The following is a 19,490-nucleotide window of genomic DNA, read 5'->3' on the forward strand; positions in this document are numbered from 1 at the left end:
ACCAGCTTTGATCACACTTTTATACCATCCAAATTTTCAAAACAAATACACTTTGCTACGATTATTGATTTTATCCCAGGCTCAGGAAATATTTTATGATCTCTCTAAAGATTTACTCTGACACAATATGGATTCATGTCCTTATTTATGTTATTAATGTTTATATTATTAAGAAGTCATCATCTCCCCATTGGAATAGATCTTAAAGTATGTCAAGACTGTTGACCCTCTGGTATACATTTATGTAGTCAATAAAAAAGCGCCGCGAAGAATGCGTAAAAATTAACTCTAAACAAGAGAAAGCAGGCGTCAAAAAGTAACATGTTTGCGTACTTAGTTTGCCACGTGAATCACGTGACTACACTTGCACGACCTGTCGTTGTTCGATATTCTTTGTTACCTATGCATCAGGATATAACTGTTACACTCAACGAAAAATAATGCATATTTGTATCAAAACCTCCAGAATATATGTAACTGTCATCACAAGCATAATCATATTCAAAAAACGATGGAGAAATCAGGCATTGATTACTGTCGACTGCAAACCGAAATCAGGTGATAATCGAACTCAGGGTCCAGCTCCTCTAACCGAAATGAATTGAAAGCATTTCCACAGACATAATTCACATCTAAACGCAGAAATAAACAAAAATATCAGCCAGCATCATATCAAGTAAGCTCACAATCATTAAAATATGTTGTTTAATGATGTTACGCTCTGATGCTTTTTAGAGTTCTAACATTTTGCTATACTACCCCACCACAACAATATTGACAATCAATCCACGCTAGGTGTATTAAGGAATGAAAAATCGCTTATATTGTGCATGAAAACATTCATTAATTTGACAAAATACACAATATGAAGCAATTTATTTGCGACCTGAATTTGTAAAAGTCGCTGCCCTAAGTTATGGTAACATGTTGGACCATTTTAAATTGATGTATTCATTCTGCCATCGATCATATTAACAAATTATGCAAATCCAAATCCATGGAAATCGAAGGTTTTTGCCTTAAAAAATGTACACAAAATAATATTTACGTTCTGTTTAGCACCCCTCTGCCTCCACAACCTAGCCCTGCTGTTAATTTTTTAACGCGATTTAGTCTCTTTTGGTGTTATTGCTATTGATGGGTGACGTGGATAAAACTATATTGCTTAATAATTTGCAACATATCGCAAACAATATAAATCCTTTTGAAATTAAAATTATCTTATCACATTCATGATGCAAATATTACTTTTATCCAAGTTAAACAAAACATAAGATTGTGTAATCTGTTTCTTATTCGATTTTATACCACACATGTGCTATCAAAGTCAATTCCCACTTATATATGTAAAGGGGGTGGGTGGGTGGGAGAAGTAATTACATATCTCATAACTTTGATATACCACAGAGTGTATTTGATGAAAAGTATTCAGTTATCAGTGATAATAAAATCGTAATGGTATATGTAATGTTACAAACAGCTAAGGTTACGAGAGACTTACATATATGTAACAATATAGTTCAACAAGAACCACGCAAACACGCTGGCGGCTCTATGTGAAGTGAATTAGATTTCATCTTTAATGAAAGCAAATTTTGTATTAGCTAATTCTAACCTATCTTTAACACTGTCTTAGTGTGCAAAGTCATTGGGGTATACTATCAAGAACAACTAATTTAATATTTGGCTTGCAGAATGAAACTCTACGTAAATATTATTTATTTTTATTCATTTGTTACGTCTTTGCTTTGATCTGAGAAAATATAAATCGCAGAGAAGAAAAATAAAATAGTCTGTTTTTCTTCTCATGGGTAATTCTAGGTTGGACTAAGATTCCTTTTTTATGGAAAAGCTTGAAAATAGGAATTTCCGGCTGTTCTAACTGATAATGGACAATATTATCCTGGTTCGGATTAATTCTGCGTTGCAGGCTTTTATGTATCAAACACTCTTGAAACAGATGAACTATAGGACAAAAGGTAATCGGGTGAAATTAGTCTTATTTGCTGTTCACAATAATGCTTTCTTGGTCAACAGTGCTCACATTTGTTACCTCCCTTGACTCCAATAAGTCCCAATTCCTCCTTAATGAATGCCTTCTTCAAAATAAAGATCACTGAATAAGATGGCCTCAGCCAAATGCGTTCAAGTGATTTCTAGCAGAACATTTTCAGCATAAAGCTGAATATGTTAACATGACTTGAAGGTACTCTGGTGTTGTTGCAGGAAAAGCAACGCAAACGATTGAGTGTAAGGGAACTGGTTACCTATAGCACATGATACAGACTTTCAGCTGGAAGTTTTGTATGGTCAGACCTTTGGATTGCTCAGATGATTTTTATCTAATCATTCTGGACAGACTTCGCAAACTATCATGAAGGATACAGTGACATCAGTTGAAGTAAATGTAAATAAAAAGGGAATAAAATGTGGTATGCATCAATACGGTTGATAATCATATTTGCAGGTTCTGTAAATATGCATAGGACCTTCAATGCTTAACAATGGGTATTTACATTAACTTGCTTCAGTGATTTAGGACCTGCCGACATGATTTCAGATGAGGGAAACAGATGTGATCTCAATAATGGTGCTCCACTTAAAGAAACAATTGAAACTAGTGCAATGAAGTGCATATCAGCCTATAAAATGTACTGTGATTTTGGAATGGTTGAATCTTTTGGCATGTACAGTTTTCAGTTGTTATATAAGTTAAATACTCCGACATTACACAGACTATTATTCTTAAAGTTAACCAGTACGTGTGTAATTATTTCAAAACAATGTTTGGTTTGATTAACTGAATGTAGTAATAATGTTTTCTCGGAATACCAGAGCTTCATCTAACTGAAAGAGTTTCAAATCACATATGTTGAATTTCACTGAAGCTATTCAGTTCAATGAAATCACTGTAATGTTCCACATGGGAAAAATAACTTTTTGGGATGTGGAATACGTTAGACTTGATAACTGACGCCCTGAACCTATTCATATGTATCAAACGCGACCTTTAATCCGATTTGTACAAAATACAAACAAACAACAATACAAAAATAAGACAACAAAAGTAACAACAAAATAGCCTTATGTAATAATGTTTCAACATGGAAAAGGATATATATAGGTTAGTTAGCTGACATGTCGGAAACTTATGATTTATGTCATCTCAGGAATTGTTCATAGGGAAATAAGATATTTGAATCTCGAACTTAAATATTAGGCTGAAGTTGTTTCATCAGCCAAACAATCGTCCTGGAGGATAATAATATAAAAAGCTGTTACATATGCCATCCAGAATAAGCAATGACAGAGATAGCTTGTAGGTTTTAAATTGTAACTGCGTTTTAACTGGCACATATTTTCAATTAATGTTTGAAAATTTTCTCCTTACTTTGGCATTTAGGCATGACATGCGCACATGAGCATATACCATTCGTTATTTAAAGGTTAAACTCAATTCAGTTTTATTTTTCCGCAATGTATTTTTATCGAAAAATAACATAAACGGGTTTAGAATATAAACAAAATATTACTTATAGTGATGTGTTACGTTTTGGCAGCACCTGTAAGATGAAAGAAACAAGTTGTTTCTTATACTTGTATATGCACAGATTTATTGGACACATTTGCTCTCACTTACTGAGCTTCAGTAAGGAAGAAAAAAAAAAAAGCAACCACAATACTGTAGGATTTTAAACAAACTTTAATTGTTCATGCTCAATATTTTGAGAGCTGAAGTGCAACTAGGCGAACTGGTCTGGTTTTGTAGGTTTTAACGCCATTTTTCAGCACAAGCTCGGCTAGCCATGGCGGTCAGTATATTTAGTGGAGGAAGATTCCTAGAAGAACCACTGACCCACGGGAAACAAACCTATATGTGTTCTGCATAAAGATCGTGAAAAGGGGTTAATTGATAACATAACGATGGTAAGTTATGAAATGAAAACATTCAATAACACATTCTTCCCATAGGCAATTTATAATTTATGGTAAAAGAATCGTGTGCCAAGATGGAAGTAATAATCAAACAATTTTGAGAATGATAGTTCGAATTTTCATACCAATATTATGTTGCAAAAACACATATTTTTAAGTAATCTACGTGGATATTACTTAGGATGTGATGGTTGGTAAACCTATTGAATCATTTACTTCGCATAATGAAGTAGTTCAGGGAATTATGTCATTGAAATGTGCTCGGTCGAATAGATTTCGAAAGCACCCCCCAACTCTCCCCCAAAAATTCAAAAAGAAAGAAAGAAAAAAATACGCTTGTATCATTATCATTTATCAGTCTGAGTATTAACAGATTAACATCATTAAAATATGGAAATTCTATTAATTAATAAAGAGTTTAAAACAAATTTGTGAGAACAAGTTCAACATTTGACTGATCTGGACGATGTAGAAAATTCAACCCTATTGTGGAATTGTTCAAGTTAGTGCTTATTTATACCCCTTTTTCATGAAGAACACAGGGAACATAATCTCTGCACTACAATAACGAAAACAAAATCATTGACGTTTCGATTAACATTTAGATTTAATTACAAAATTATGTGCTGGATGAATCTTTTCTCGCTATGCTGTAATATAGTCCCTTTTCGTACTAAATAAGTCGAATTAACATATTAAGATAAGGAAGGCAATGAAACTTTATTAAGACAGATAGAGCACCAGAGATCGAATTTTGCATGTGTTTTTTTTTTTTTTTTTTGCTCACTTTAGAAGAAAATCCATAGCAGAAAATTCACCAGTCATTCCGTGTAATAATTCGACACGAAAAGTGACTTTTCAATGAACAAGCTGGAATGAAGACCCAGAAGCCAGATATAACTATGGTTGGCGATGAGATGAAACATCATTGCACGAATGTTTTGGCGAACATTCACTTTCGATTTTAATAGGCAGAACGATTTTTAAAAGTCGCAGTTGTTACATTAATACACTAGTTCTCCAACATGTTACGTTTATGGTAAATATACGAAATTTAGCGTTGTTCAATGAGTCTTACTTTTTCCAAGGTAATACGTCTGAACGATACTCTAATAATGCCTTAATTCTGAGAGTTGGCACGTAAAAGTTACAATACACACATTCAAAATGTGGGCAAATAGAACGTTAATTAAATTGGAGAAGACATAAACAGGGAAGTTGATTACATTACAAAGTAATATGCTGTCTGGTTTATTGATAATGATCAATGATTCCCTCTCAGCTATCCATCATTAATGGCACATACTGCAAAGGAAATTGACTCAACTCGTACACTATAGTGGATGCCGACGCTTTTTTATTCTATGAACTGTATCAGCCTTTAGTACCGCCTATTTCCTGTAACTTGCTTCAATGACTTTATTAAGATACAAAGAGTTATCTTTCTTTAACATCATGGAACGAAAGTTAAAAAATGGCTGATGGGTGAGGGAAAAGATTAATTTTGGACACGATTCCTTTTCAACTCTAAAGTCTAAACAACATGTCTGGATTCTCATTTCTTAATTTTGCTCGTGTTTACTCAAAGAACAAGCGCTACAGAAAGTATATGAACCTATCATTAAAAGGTATTACTGACACAATTAGAACTGAAATAAATGGAAAGAACAAGAATTTAATTAAACTTATTCGCATTCCATTAATACGCACTTTTCTTAAATCAAAGATCTTACTTTTCAAAATTGCAATTGTAGCAATTGTTATAGAAAAACTGCAAATTAGTTTATTACAAGATAGGTTTGTAGTATTTATTCTTTGCATTATATTTGAAATTGTAGAGAGAAACATAAACATACACAAAAACGCACCGTCGGCAACATTATTATCTAAATGATTTGCATTGTCTTGGTTCAATTCGATGGAGTACCATCACCGACAAAACAACAAGTAGTCACCCAGAGAGAGATAAAATATAACAGCATGTCTAATAGCCCGAAGTGGTCTGGCTTGACGGTCGTTTCAGACAACAACGAATGTAAATAAAAATGTTAAAGCATCTGACATAGATGGACAAGTCCACAAAGATGAATCAGTGCGTGATTATCAGTAGTATTCGTATGATGCAGGTGCTCCTGACGCATGTGGACTAATCGAGCTACAAGTGCAGGACACAAGCAGATATTTTCTACCTGCCAGGGCAATCAATGAGATCGAAGGAAGACTTCTAAAAGCAGATGATACAGCATTTGCAACTGATGTTTGAGTTGGTTTTGTTCAAAATAGTGTTATGACGTGGTTAACAAGTGCCACGTACGTGACTGTAGGAAGAAAACATAATTAATCATGTATCCATCTTGTCGACGTTGCCACTACTTTACCAGATATGGCAAGATATTCTGATCATTATTCAAGGCATGCTGGTCCACCAGTGATGTTCGCGAAGGATACCACTGATCACTCCAACAGCCGCAACGTAACGATGAACGGAGCTGGCGATGCATATGCATCGGTGAATGAGGTGTTTAATGTGAGATTCTCATCACGTCGATTCCAAGGTCTTATATTTCAGTAATCTGCAGAAATGTCACAAAAGTTATTTTAGGCACTAAACAAAGAATTATGCTAGTCATAAAAGCCACCGACAACACTATGCAGTCTGGATCCCTGTTGGTGATCCTGGTAAATTAATGCTGACAAAACTTTCGTTGTGGATGCAAACAATGACACCATAACTCGTTGAAGAACAACGGCTGATCTCTTTCATGGACAGCGGTGGCAAGTCAAAGTTATAATGGTTGACGATGACCTCAGACAGTGTCCAGAGTAACGTTGTTGGGTTATTTATATGGCAAACAGCATCACATCAGGGAGTGTCGGCGCCACAACATATATTCATAGCGTTTCAGGATAACGTTAGAGTAAACTCGCATGTGCGAAACCCAAGTTATGTTTCGTCCGTTTAATTTAAGTATCAGTTTTGGTACATGCAATACAAAACTGCTACTCATATCGCGTTCCTTTCCATAAAGTATGGTATATGCAATAAACATATGCAGCTAGTATCGTGTGCCTTTCCAAAGACTCTGGCATCTCATAGGATGCCGACACCTGCTCTAAGAAATCTACCCATCGACTGGATAATGTAGCATCATAATCAACACCACTTATAGGCCATTGTCATCAAAAGTGTCACGTGCAACACCTCTATACTAGCTGCATCATCAGGTTTGGAACTGCTTTCTCTGCTGAGACTTGGAAGCATATCTACATAGTCACCAACGATACAATAAAGTGATTGCTAAATGCAGTCAGGTCTGTTGTAGACACTTCAAGAATACCGTGAAATAATATTTCAGTGTGCTGATGTCGATTTACATATATGACATGGGTAAAGCTGAATGGACGCCATTTGGTAGAATCACATGGATGGTTGATCAACGCTGAAATACTTTCAAATGCAACTTGAACAACTTCCCTTTGAAAATGTGATATTTGCTATGAATACAACAAATCGTGATAGAGTGATTCTTAAATTCATACCAGTCTCTGAAAGAACCATCATTCAAGCAGCATTTGATCAGCTTGAGTTAGTTGCCATCGACAAACTGTTGGAGGTTTTTGAATCCCGTGAAAGTTAAATGTTGCCAACTGCTGCAGCCATCCAGTCCATCATTCAAGATATAGCACTCAAAGAAATATTACAAAAACTAAATTTATCATGACAGTTGAAAAACGATTTTAAAGAAATATTTGGAATATATATTTTAATGTCCTTTGAAACATGTTTAAAGAACAGAAGTCAAATGTGAAAAAATGCTGCATGCTTTGAACATTCCAGACATGATGGAGAGCAACCAAGAAACCACATCTAAATACGTGAAACTTTTCTTGCGAGGGTTGCATACGACAGTATAGACAATAGTTTGCAGTTTTGCACAGATTCGTATCCGGTGTGTGAACAGATCACCGTGAAGTTTGAAAGATTCAACTAGCACATACATGTAGAAGTATTCAAAAATACCAACAACTTATGAAATCTTCTAAGATATATGGATATAATTTGAAACATCCTCTCACGTAGTGCGTGTGAGATGGAGTATGTTAAATATGAATACAACTATATAGGACCGAGTAGCTATGTTAGTATTGTTTGCTAGTACATACAATATTGTTCAAACTGTGGCACCATCAAGAGTACATATATATATATATATATATATATATATATATATATATATATATATATATATATATATATATATATCTTAAAAAGGACAACTTTAGATTAATGTGAAATGTGCATATTGTGAACATTGTATATCTTGAATGAAAGTATTAACTGTTCTAGGTACTGTTCAATATCCAATGGTTTGAAGATGTGTCAATAATAATAATAATAATAATAATAATAATTATTATTATTATTATTATTATTATTATTATAGCTAAATGCTCACATCATTATATTCAATACCCATCATTTCTAAACATTGTGCTACTTTTGGGTTTTAATTCATGATAGTTTCATGATATTGAAATAGATTCCATTATTTACAGCTTAGGATCTTCGGATAATGCATTTAAATCACGTTGATATAACGATATATTTGAGTATCTGCTTATTCTGAAACAAAATGAGAATTTCGTATTCTATATTGCCAGAAAAATATAGGAGAATAAAGTCTGATTTTGACTTGCATGATAAAACATGATATTCATATAAAATTCGAACATAACTATATTCATTTTCTACCGTTGTAACTTACTTGATCTATTTTATTTTTGACGCAAAGCTGTTGAAACCTCTTTGCTGGTTACGTTGATTAGTAGTTTGATTTATGTTTAGCTTCTACGAATTATGTTTACCTGGTATATCTTAGATATAATTAAAATAACGTTTTATTTCATGGTGAATGATTGATGGGTTACAGATTCTACAGATTGGCCTTACTTCAGATGAACATCTCTCAGAAGACGAATAGCTCAACTTAATCATTTTCACTTATTAGACCTAAAAGGTAATTTGTAAAATGTCTCGCTGATAATGTTCCAAGTTTTATTTTTGTTTTATAATTGAATTATTCCACTATCAAATCTTATTATTGTCTACTATGGCAATATTCATTTTCCCTATTGTAATAACTGCTAATGTTAGTCTGCTTTGAACTTTGAACTAGTTCAAATTCCTTTCTCGATCACATGGATAGGGCTACTTCGATAAGATGTGCATACTTTAGGCTGCGTGTTGTATCCTTAATATCACATATAAAACACGTTCACTCACAGTATATAAATGTAGTATAGAGGTATGTGAACATTCTCCCTACTATCCTTGTTGTAAATGCACACAGTTTCGTCGTATAACCGCCCCTCTTTCAGAAGTGCTTAGTAGCTGTGGAGCAGAAGCGTTATTTACATCCGATGATTTTTTTACTAGCATGCGATGGAAAAGGCCGAGAAGTTCTGCTTCCGCATGAATCCAATCGATGTATTTGGCTTTTTCCATCGCATGTAAAAAAAAAACAACCATGGATGTCAATAAAAAAGACACTCGGTCTTTACAATGATTAATGAATCCTACTAATCGGCATTCACTTCGTGCAGCCAAGGCAATCAAGAGACAATACAGACCTCTTTAGAGATACCGTAAAGCATGCGAGGAGTAACTGCTGGTTCTCTGCAGAGGAATAAAATGTTAGGGAAAAATGTGAATTTAAAATGTTGTACCAGTTTTTTATAGTATATCAGTTTCCCCACAAGTCTGTAGATCTGACCGAAGATAATATTAGAATAATTATGTTATGGTCATTTGGTGATAAAACAGACTATTTTCATTTCGTTAAAATCGATGACCATTGGTCTATCACGGAGTAATAAAAGGTTAATAGTAAATTGTGACAGAATAGTTTTGTATTTGTCTATCTAAACAGTGAGATAGAATATTATATTATTTCTGCGATAACATACTGATTTATGAAACAAAACCACAAGGTTATTTAACTATCGATAGTCATTGCTCATGGCTACCACTTGGAGCACACTGCTAATCAATGTGTCCTTTTCAAGTGTATAACTATCTTCCACTTCGACGTTCAGGTAAGTCCGAAATACAGTTTAAAACACTTGCTATCGTATTCTCTACCCGAGAAAATTGACGGTGGCTTCTGTAGACTTTCCTGTTCTTTTCTTTTTTGTTGTAGCTTCAATTTCAGTGCTACCGAGAATCATGGGGAAAACATTTCTCTGCTCATTTAGCACACTTTTATCAAGAATTTGACAGCTAACGTACCCACGCTCTAAAACATCGCTCATCTGTGACTCACATTGGAGATTTTTGGGTTGAGGCATATGTTGTAAATCCAATGCTACTTTGATTTGCTGTCGTCGGAGAATACGACTTTTCCTTGGATAACTCGTTTAGCCCGACCGTCTTGCCTATTTCAACATACTTATCAAGGATGTCCGAACAATATGGTCTATCTTCGTATTCTTTTCGCTTCTGAATGTCATGCTTTTCATTGTCCAAGGGAATGTTCTTATCAACCCCATATCTGTATTTGTGTACAGCTGTAAAATAGACGATGGTTTGTGACCCAAGTCTAGAGCTACCTTAATGACGACCAAACTGGCTTCCTGTGGTATGATGACAACATCACCCCAAAATGTATGGAACATGGTCCCTGGTATAAGAATTTTTATCTAACAGAAAAACTCGCATGACGACCAAGCAGTTGAGTCTCCTCTAACACAGTCATTCCGTATTCCTACAGCAGAAACCACGTTATGTGGAAATTAATACAGACAGCTACACATGAAAAACATACATATTCCTCTCTGTCTGGTGTCTATTTGTACAATGACCCACGATGTAGTTGCACATATTTCTCTTATTTTGCCTAGACTTTTAGCATGGACGTTTGTCTAATTCAGTAAGTAAATCTTGCTAATTGGAATATAACATTAGATTAATTATTTTATGGTTATTTGCCGATAAAACCGAATATTTTTATTTGTTAATATCGACGACCAATTTGTCGAGGCATAAGCCGTAAAAATGACCGTTGACAGTTCGTTGTGACACATTATGTTTGTATTATGTCCGTCCAAACAATGAAATATAATTGTACATTAATTCGGCGATGATAAACTGCGCTATAAAATAAAGCCACAAAGCGATCTAACTATCGAAATAATGTCAATATTTATTGCTTCTCCTAGGAGTGCACTGCTAATCAAAAAGTCTTTTTCAAGTGTATTATTATTTTCTACTTCGACATTCAGGTACCTCCCTATTAAAGTTACAAAAACTTACTATCGTATTATCTAACCGAGAAAATTGACGGTGGCTTTTGTAGCCTTTCCTGTTCTTTCCTCTTTCGCTGTAACTTCGATTTCAGTGCCTCCAAAACTCATGGAGAAAAGAACACTTCTCTGCTCAATTGGCACACTTTTATCGAGAATTCGACAGCTAACGTACCCAAGCTTCACACATCCGTCATCTGTGACGTACATAGGAGATTTCTGGGTTGAGGCATATATTGTAAATCCAACGCTACTTTGATCTTCTGTCATCGGTAGGTAAGATTTTTCCTTGGTTGTCTCATTTAGTGCGACAGTTTGGCCTATTTCAACATATTTATCAAAGATGTCGTTACAATATGGCCCATACTCGAATACATTTCGCTTCCGGATGTCATGCTTTTCATTGTCGAATGGAACCATGCTATCAACCCCATATGTGTATTTGCATACACGCTGTAAAATAGACGATGGATTATGACCGAAGACTACAGCTCCCTTCAGCACCACTAAACTGGCTTCCTGTGGTATGATGACCTTGACACTGGGAAAGTTTGATCTAATTGCATATTGGAGCATCTTGGATTCAGAAAACCCCCCAACCATCAAAATATTTGATACCCCCTTGACACGTGTGTCTTTCATCAGTTCCTTCACGTGGGTTACGGTGCTTTGGATTGCTTTAGAGAAAAGGTCTTGCATTATAGAAGAATCTGCGCGTAGTTTATCACCCACAAGTGACACTTTGTTGGCATATTTGGTTTGTTTGATAGCATTTCCAAGATCTTCGCTGGTCTCTTTTTCAAATATTTGTTTCAAAGACAAAGGAAGCCTGATAGATACTTTTGCATCTTTGTTTTTTGCATTTTTGTCTGGAGCTATTTCTCTTTTCTTTAATTCAAAATCTCTGAACATTTCAAGATAACTTTCTTTGCTCTCACGCTGGAAGCGCTGGAAGACAGGAGTCCCAACAAGGCTAATAATAAATTGTTTGTAGTCTTCGTCAACTTGAGTTCCTCCCCAGGCACCCCCACTGGCTTTGAGCAATTCTTTTAATTTTCCTCCTGGTAGTACCTCATGGATGGTGATATCAACCGTTCCACCTGAGGACAAAATAAATTGCAGCTAAAATTGTTTCCGTTTGTTCAAGGGTAATAAATAGGTACAAGTGTCAGACATGTCTATATTTAGGTATTCGTTGGTACTACAATACCAATAATATAATACATATCACTTTGACCTTCATAAAATGTTGTTTAAAATCACCAATAACAATTTATGTTTATTAAAGCAACATTTGAAAAATACCGTTACACGATAGCATGAAGAAAAGTTTTCTTATCATAAAATAAAAAAATGAAATAACCTCCTGCATCTAAGACCATGTATCTTGCGCCCGGTTTAAACGACTCTATTCCCCCTCCCATAATCATCTTTTCTACTGGGAGAAGGCAGCAAAATATAGATGCTGTTTCTGGCTCAAGTGCTATCTTCAAGCTCACATTCGCAATTCCTGCCTGATAAAGAAATACGATTCATTTGTAAATGGTCTGAAGACATATTTTATATAATGTTTTCAAAATATTGTTTTACTGTAACAACACCAGTAAATGAATTGTATTCACTTAGTTGTATAATGGAGGAATGAACACAATTATTAGAGTTTCCTCAGTTAATAATTAGAAATCAAATAAAAACTACGGATCAAAAAGTTTCGACTGCATAGGAAAAACACCACTACTTGAGTATGACATCGCAATAAAGTCATTTTACTGCATTGTTTGTAGGCATCCTACTCAGTTTAGAATATTCATTCCCTTATCTTTTCGAACAAGTCCTAATAGATCTGAAATGTGATAAATAAAAAGAACAATTTGCAAAAGACCAAAGAAGGTTATGTTTGTTTATATATGTGAGTACTCCTACCACTTTCTATCATTTTTACTCAATATGTAATTGCATAAATGTATATTTTAATATATCTACCATTATTGCTCTCCATCCACTTCACTGGCGGGCTAACATGGATAATTTGTTTAAGAAAAAAGTGGTAGGAAATATTCTGGAGATATAGGTTTTAGTTTGCATATGAAGGGATTATACATAATTTATAGAGAGATAGGGAAGTTAGAGTTCGGTATAGAGGATTTAAATTATATTGTACACATCCTTTTTTTACATCCTACCCTGCGTGGTTAGCAGATGAGTTGGTGTTGGTCACTCTAAATGGTGTAATGAATAGAAAGTGTAAGGCATTAATCACTACCCAAACGTGAGAGATAACAAATGGGAGGAGTTAATCATTACCAAACACTTGATAGATAGCAAATATAGGGTATTAAATAGTAGATCACTGGGCGTTAAATAGTAAACAACTGGGCTACGGTCACTTCAAAGAATGTACTTGATAGCAAGTATGGTGTGTTGAATAGTTGGTGGGGGCTGATGGATAGCATGTGATTGGGAACTGGATAATTGGACATTGGTAACTACAAGAGCTTTTCGAATATTAGATAATTGGTTACGCTCACTTCTAACGTATACGATTCATAATTAGGTATGTTGGCTGGTAAATGTGGCGGTCAAGTGGGTAGTACATGACTGGGCGTTGATCACCCTAAACAAAGTGATCGATAGTAAGTAGATCACTGGGTGTTTGTCACTCTAAGCGGCTTGCTGGATAGAAGATCGCTAGGAACTGCTCACTCAGACTGAGTGCTGGTTGCATAGTGCAATTGTTAATAGATAACTGTGTTGTAGATAGTATTTAATTGGCAAATGGTCACTCCAAGGCAAATGTATGGTATAGTATGGTTTTTGGATGGTAGATATATGAATACTGGATATCAGAACACTTGGTAATGATCACTCCAAGTGGTGTGTTGATAGTATAGTGCGAGTAGTGGATGTAAGATAACTAGGTGCTGGATAGTATATCAATTGGCAATGGTGATTCAAATGGTGCGTTCATCGAGATAGCACAAAGGCTCCCCGAGATGATGAAATCGGCATATAAACAATGTGATCGACCCAATAACTAAAACTCAAAGAAGACGAATGTGTAGAGTGACGCTATATCCCGCGACGTAAGCGATACAGCACGATATTGCAGCTCTGCTAATACACTTACAAACTATTATGAATACCACTAGATCATCAAGAGAATACACTTTTCCTTTGACTTTGTCTGGCTTGAAGATTTTGAAAGTTGTTTTGGACATTCAGGAGGACACTGGCCTATATATGAAAGGATCCAGTCACCAATATTTAGAAAATAAACGATTTGTCTAAAGTGACAACGTGACTAATTGCAGTGTTTCAGTTGTGGTGTGAGACTTCGCGAATGGGGTTATAAAACACAGCTTTCCCAGAACATTCCAGATGTTTTCCATTCTCTCGCTACCTTCCCTTGGGTAGTAAAAAATAGTATTCTACTGGATACTGCAGACGAAAGGTTTCAAAATTTATTTTTGGAGCTGCGAGAACACATTTACATAATCTTTTAATACGTTCAATCGAAACGTAAAGGGCTATTTTGCAATATCATCTGGGATATAATTATGAAGAAAAACGTATTTGAACGCTCTGAAAAAGAAAGAGAACAAGAAAAAGAAAAAATTAGTTTCGTGATGTACGTTGAAATTTTATTGTGATTTCTATTTACAAGAAAATAAAAAACCACATGTCTATATGCCGTGATTTGCTTTTTCAAGTATGGTTGAGATATTCACACACACACACACACACACACACGCATGTACACATGCTCAAATTGTATAATTTAGGGATTTTTTGTGTACATTTGGAAATACTTTGAGAAGTATTAGTTATGCATTAGGTCTAGGCGGGGTATAATAATATAATCTCAGTCCACAACATCATCAACCTCGCAAATACTTTCATGTTTAATGTTTGGTGTTTGAACATGAATAGGAAAAGAACCTGCGTGAACCGTCTCTTTTCATTCATTGACGTTAAAGTTAAAGGGGCTTATTATGAAGGCGAAAATGTGTTGGGCAGAAAATGGAGTTTAAAAGTTTTTTTTCTTACTTTTCTTTTCTTTTTCTCTCTCAAATTACTTTCTCTCTCTCTCTCTCTCTGAAATTATTATTTTTTGGCTCATACTAAAGTTTATGCAAAGCTTGATATGTAACAAATGTATGGACATTGGGCAATCCAATGTTAGTCCATGTACTTAAAATCTAAGGTAGCATAAAGTAATATAACGCCTTAAGTATATTTTCTATAGCATTGGAGTATAATAGCTATGCAATGTTAACAGACAGAAAATTCTAGCCAAAGTTTTGTGTCTGACTATGTGAAAGGCATGCGTTCCAATAGATTGTATTTGCGTCTTAGGATTATAGTACAGTTATAATAAAGTTTCATGCATTGAAAAATGCTACATATATCTATCCAGAGAAGTTACTCGAAGTAGCTATAATTTTAGAACTTTATCTGATAACTTATAAAAGTACCCTTACATCTGTGAATTGTCAGAGTTTAGGTGACAAATCCAAGAGGAGTTATGTCTGACATATTTTTGTAAACAAAAACAGTAATTGTTATACAAGATACACATTTTTTTACAAAATGAAGAGTGTTACATGTGTAGTCTGATGGGATATAAATTATTTTTCAGCATTTTTTCAAGTCAGTCTAGATGGGTAGCAGTTCTTCTAAACAATAGTTAAGTAACGCAAATACAAAATGACACAGAGGGAAATAAGAGTATTATTATATATGCAAATAACAAAATAAGAACATAACCTTTTTAAATATGTTTAGTCCAAATAAAGACTTTAATATTTGTTAACAACAGTTGAAAACTGACTAAAATCACTATCATGAAACTTGACAATCCCAGATTTTAATTTAGTTACGAATAAGTAACAGGATACATATAAATTAACTCAGAATGATAACATCAAGATCAAGAAAGAAACTGACATAGATTACAAATGAATTTGGGCTCATTGATATCTGGTGAGAAATTCATGAGGGATAGGAAAAATCCACTTGGAGGGGTAGAAGCAAAACAGAAAGGCTTATTTTTTCTGGTATATGAGATACCGATATTAATGCTGCGGATATTGTACCAGAGCATAACATATACCATTTTCTATTAACATTAGTGTATGGAATAGGGAACTTCAAGAATGGAAAATCATTTTGGAAGTTCAATAACTCAATAAATTTACATACTGAAAAAATAAAAGAAATGATTAAAAACGTTAAATTACAATATGTATCGATACCTATGTCCAAATTGATGTCAGTGATATTAAAAACAATGCATAAGATAATAATGAATTATGTTTTGAAGTTGTTCCAGTGGAGATTAGAGCAGAAACAATGTTTCATTCTTCATTCAAGAAAAGGCAGAGATAGATTACAGAAAAGCTTTAATTAAAGCAATTATTATTTCCTGCATCACATGATAATGATGTGATGTGATGTGATTTTGATTTTTAACGTTGCTTTAACAATTTTTCAGTCATATCGCTAAGATGTCTGCAATGTGGCAGTTTATAGTGATGTCTAGCACTGGGGCATCATGCCGCAGACATGTAGTATGATGTCCCACCCAGTCACATTATCCTGACACCGGGCCGACCAGTCCTAACACTAACCGAGCGCCAAGCGAGGCAGCTGTTAGTACCATTTTTGTAAGTCTTTGGTATGACTCGGCCGAGGATCGAACCCACGACCTCCCGCATCCGAGGCGGACGCTCTAACCACTCGGCCACCGGAGCGGTCAAATGATAATGAAATAATTAATACTAATTTGATATGGGAAAAACAAAATGAATTACAAGAATTGCCTCAGTAACAACTTAACGGTCATATGATGAGGTATATGTTAGATGGATTGAACAGGGTTAGAAAATGACAAGTTTCGGCAAGTTATAAAACCAAAATTATCTCAAGAAAATATAAGAAAAGTATCATAAAAAGTGACGACACTATCCTTACCAAACAAACAAAATACTTCAAGAGATACAATCATATTATGAAAGCTTATATACCTCAAGATATGTTGAAAACACAGATCTTATCTTAGCACCGATGACTCTGATATTCAAAAACTAAATGCCAAATAGAGCCAATAATTAGTGTACAAGATCTATATTTCCAAGATTTAGATGCCTTAAAAAGCATGACATGTAACCATATAGAAAATAAGAGTAATATACATATAAATCACGAAAAACAGCAGCATCCGTTCGAGTGTAGAGTATACTTTATGCTGTATATATCATAGTTTTACAATGTTACTCAGTTTATTCTCTACATATTTAATTCACATGATATATCTTAATTGTGATTGTAAATTACATGACATTAAAATAGTATTGACTCAGCGATCGAAGAGAATTCTTACTCCTTTTGGGAAAAGTATGATAAAATCCCGTGCGTTATGAAAATTAAATCACATATTAATAAGCTTACCAAATCATCCTGATCTAAATAAATCAAAAAATCAAATATTATAATCTACACGTACTTGTGGAATGGATCAGATAGCTTGATACAATAAAACGCAATAAATAAAATTTATGAAGAAGGGGGACTTGCAATGGCTTACTTAAAACATGTCATGCATTCTCCAAAAATACTTACCAATAGTACAATATGTAGTAAACTAATGTTTCTCTATTTTAATATTTTCAAAGAATTTAAAACGTTTTTCATCATTTATCTAGAAAGGAGCATAGACGATATTGATAGTATAATTTGGAAGGATGTTTTAATTTCTTATAACATATACATTAAAAGGTTTATTCCAGAGACTTTTTCATATTTTATTACTGAAGACTTAATGAATGATGAAAAAAGCCAGCTCGGAGGGTCGTTAATTTTTAAGCAACAAATGCTTTTCAAATATATACTATTTATAGACGATATTTTCCAGAGTCATGTACATTTCCTTTCAGGCCAAAGTGTAAACGAAATATATAACGTTGAGACTAACTTTACGCAACATGCAGGTCATTAAATCCATGAAATCACAGTGAATATATTATCAATCAAATACAAACCAGAAATTTTGCAAACAACCTTGGATTGCTAAAAGACCATACGTCTCCTTAAAGCTAAGACGGTTTGGAGAAATATGTAAAGTATCCTGGTGAAAGCACATAAATATTTAAAAACTAAAGCACTAAGTCGAAAATGTAACTTTATCTTACAAACCAATTCGAATGGACAAGAAATTTTATCAAACAAAGGTTTCCAGAAAATAATTTCGTGATGGCATGCCGTAACATACAAAATTACAAAAGATTCTAATCTAATTTGGCTTTAGTATAAATTGATGCATATAGTTCTCGCAACAAACAGTTTATTAGAACAAATGGAATAGCAAATACTAATAAATGTACTTTATCTATGAAATCACCTGAAACATTAAGTTATCTTTCAGGGAACTGTGCTACTGTGAAACAGTTTTGGAATGACTGAAGCCAGTAGATTAGAAATAATTCTAATTTCCTGCATAGATTTGTAGCTATATAAGTAAATGTAGTTATGTTAGAAGCAGAGGATGTAATTAATTTTATTTTTCCGATACCTTTAAGATACGTATATTCTATGCGCCATGAAAGAATTCCTCCATTTGATTCTATGTGTAAAAACTTCATTAAACGATACTGCATTTGTGAGATGGAATTAGCCATAAGGCCTGGATGTTTTGAAAGTGAATGGCACACATTTATTAATCTAGTAGTATAGCACGGTTATTGTTTCTGTCTATTGCTTGAAATGGTTTAGATCTATATATGAAAATCGGTTGGTGTATCTACAATCTTGAATTATCTCTTGGTTACATATTTGAACACAACATATCATCTTAAACTAGTATAATAAGTTTTATTACATACTTATATTCTCACAATACTTCTATTTCATACTGGATTCAGACTTTCTTCCCTTTTACTTTTTACATTTTTTAGGAATGGAAAACACACACACACACACACACACACACACATATATATATATATGTGTGTGTGTGTGTGTGTGTGTGTGTGTGTGTGTGTGTGTGTGTGTGTAAAGTGCTTTTTCTTAAGGCTATCCTTTTTTCCTCTTGTATTTTCCCCGTTTTATTAGCTACAAGATTATGTAATTGAAACCTTATACAGAAGACAAGACCTATGTAGAAAAATGAATTGCAAAATAGTCCGTGGGATGGCTCGCCGACCCATGACTACCTATGTATGGAGAATGCTAGAAAGAAATAAAAATGTTTATCG

The 19,490-nt window shown here is 34.2% G+C and overlaps 1 protein-coding gene across 2 annotated transcripts in view; it reads right to left on the reverse strand.

The window, feature by feature from the left end:
• Window positions 1-3,685: 3,685 nt before the first annotated feature.
• The window catches only part of LOC149798047 (heat shock 70 kDa protein 12A-like), an 84,366-nt gene continuing 68,561 nt past the window's right edge, over window positions 3,686-19,490 (reverse strand). For both annotated transcript variants that reach the window (XM_089963133.1, XM_089963134.1), the window contains exons 5-6: window positions 12,602-12,752; window positions 3,686-12,338 (exon numbers count right to left, since the gene is read on the reverse strand). In XM_089963133.1, the coding sequence (XP_089819259.1) occupies window positions 11,260-12,338; window positions 12,602-12,752 (1,230 nt within the window). In that variant the 3' untranslated portion in view covers window positions 3,686-11,259. The remainder of the gene's footprint in view (window positions 12,339-12,601; window positions 12,753-19,490) is intronic.

Source organism: Sinohyriopsis cumingii, chromosome 6 (assembly GCF_028554795.1).
Source record: "Sinohyriopsis cumingii isolate HCF-2022 chromosome 6, ASM2855479v2, whole genome shotgun sequence".
NCBI classification, from domain to species: Eukaryota; Metazoa; Mollusca; class Bivalvia; order Unionida; family Unionidae; genus Sinohyriopsis; species Sinohyriopsis cumingii.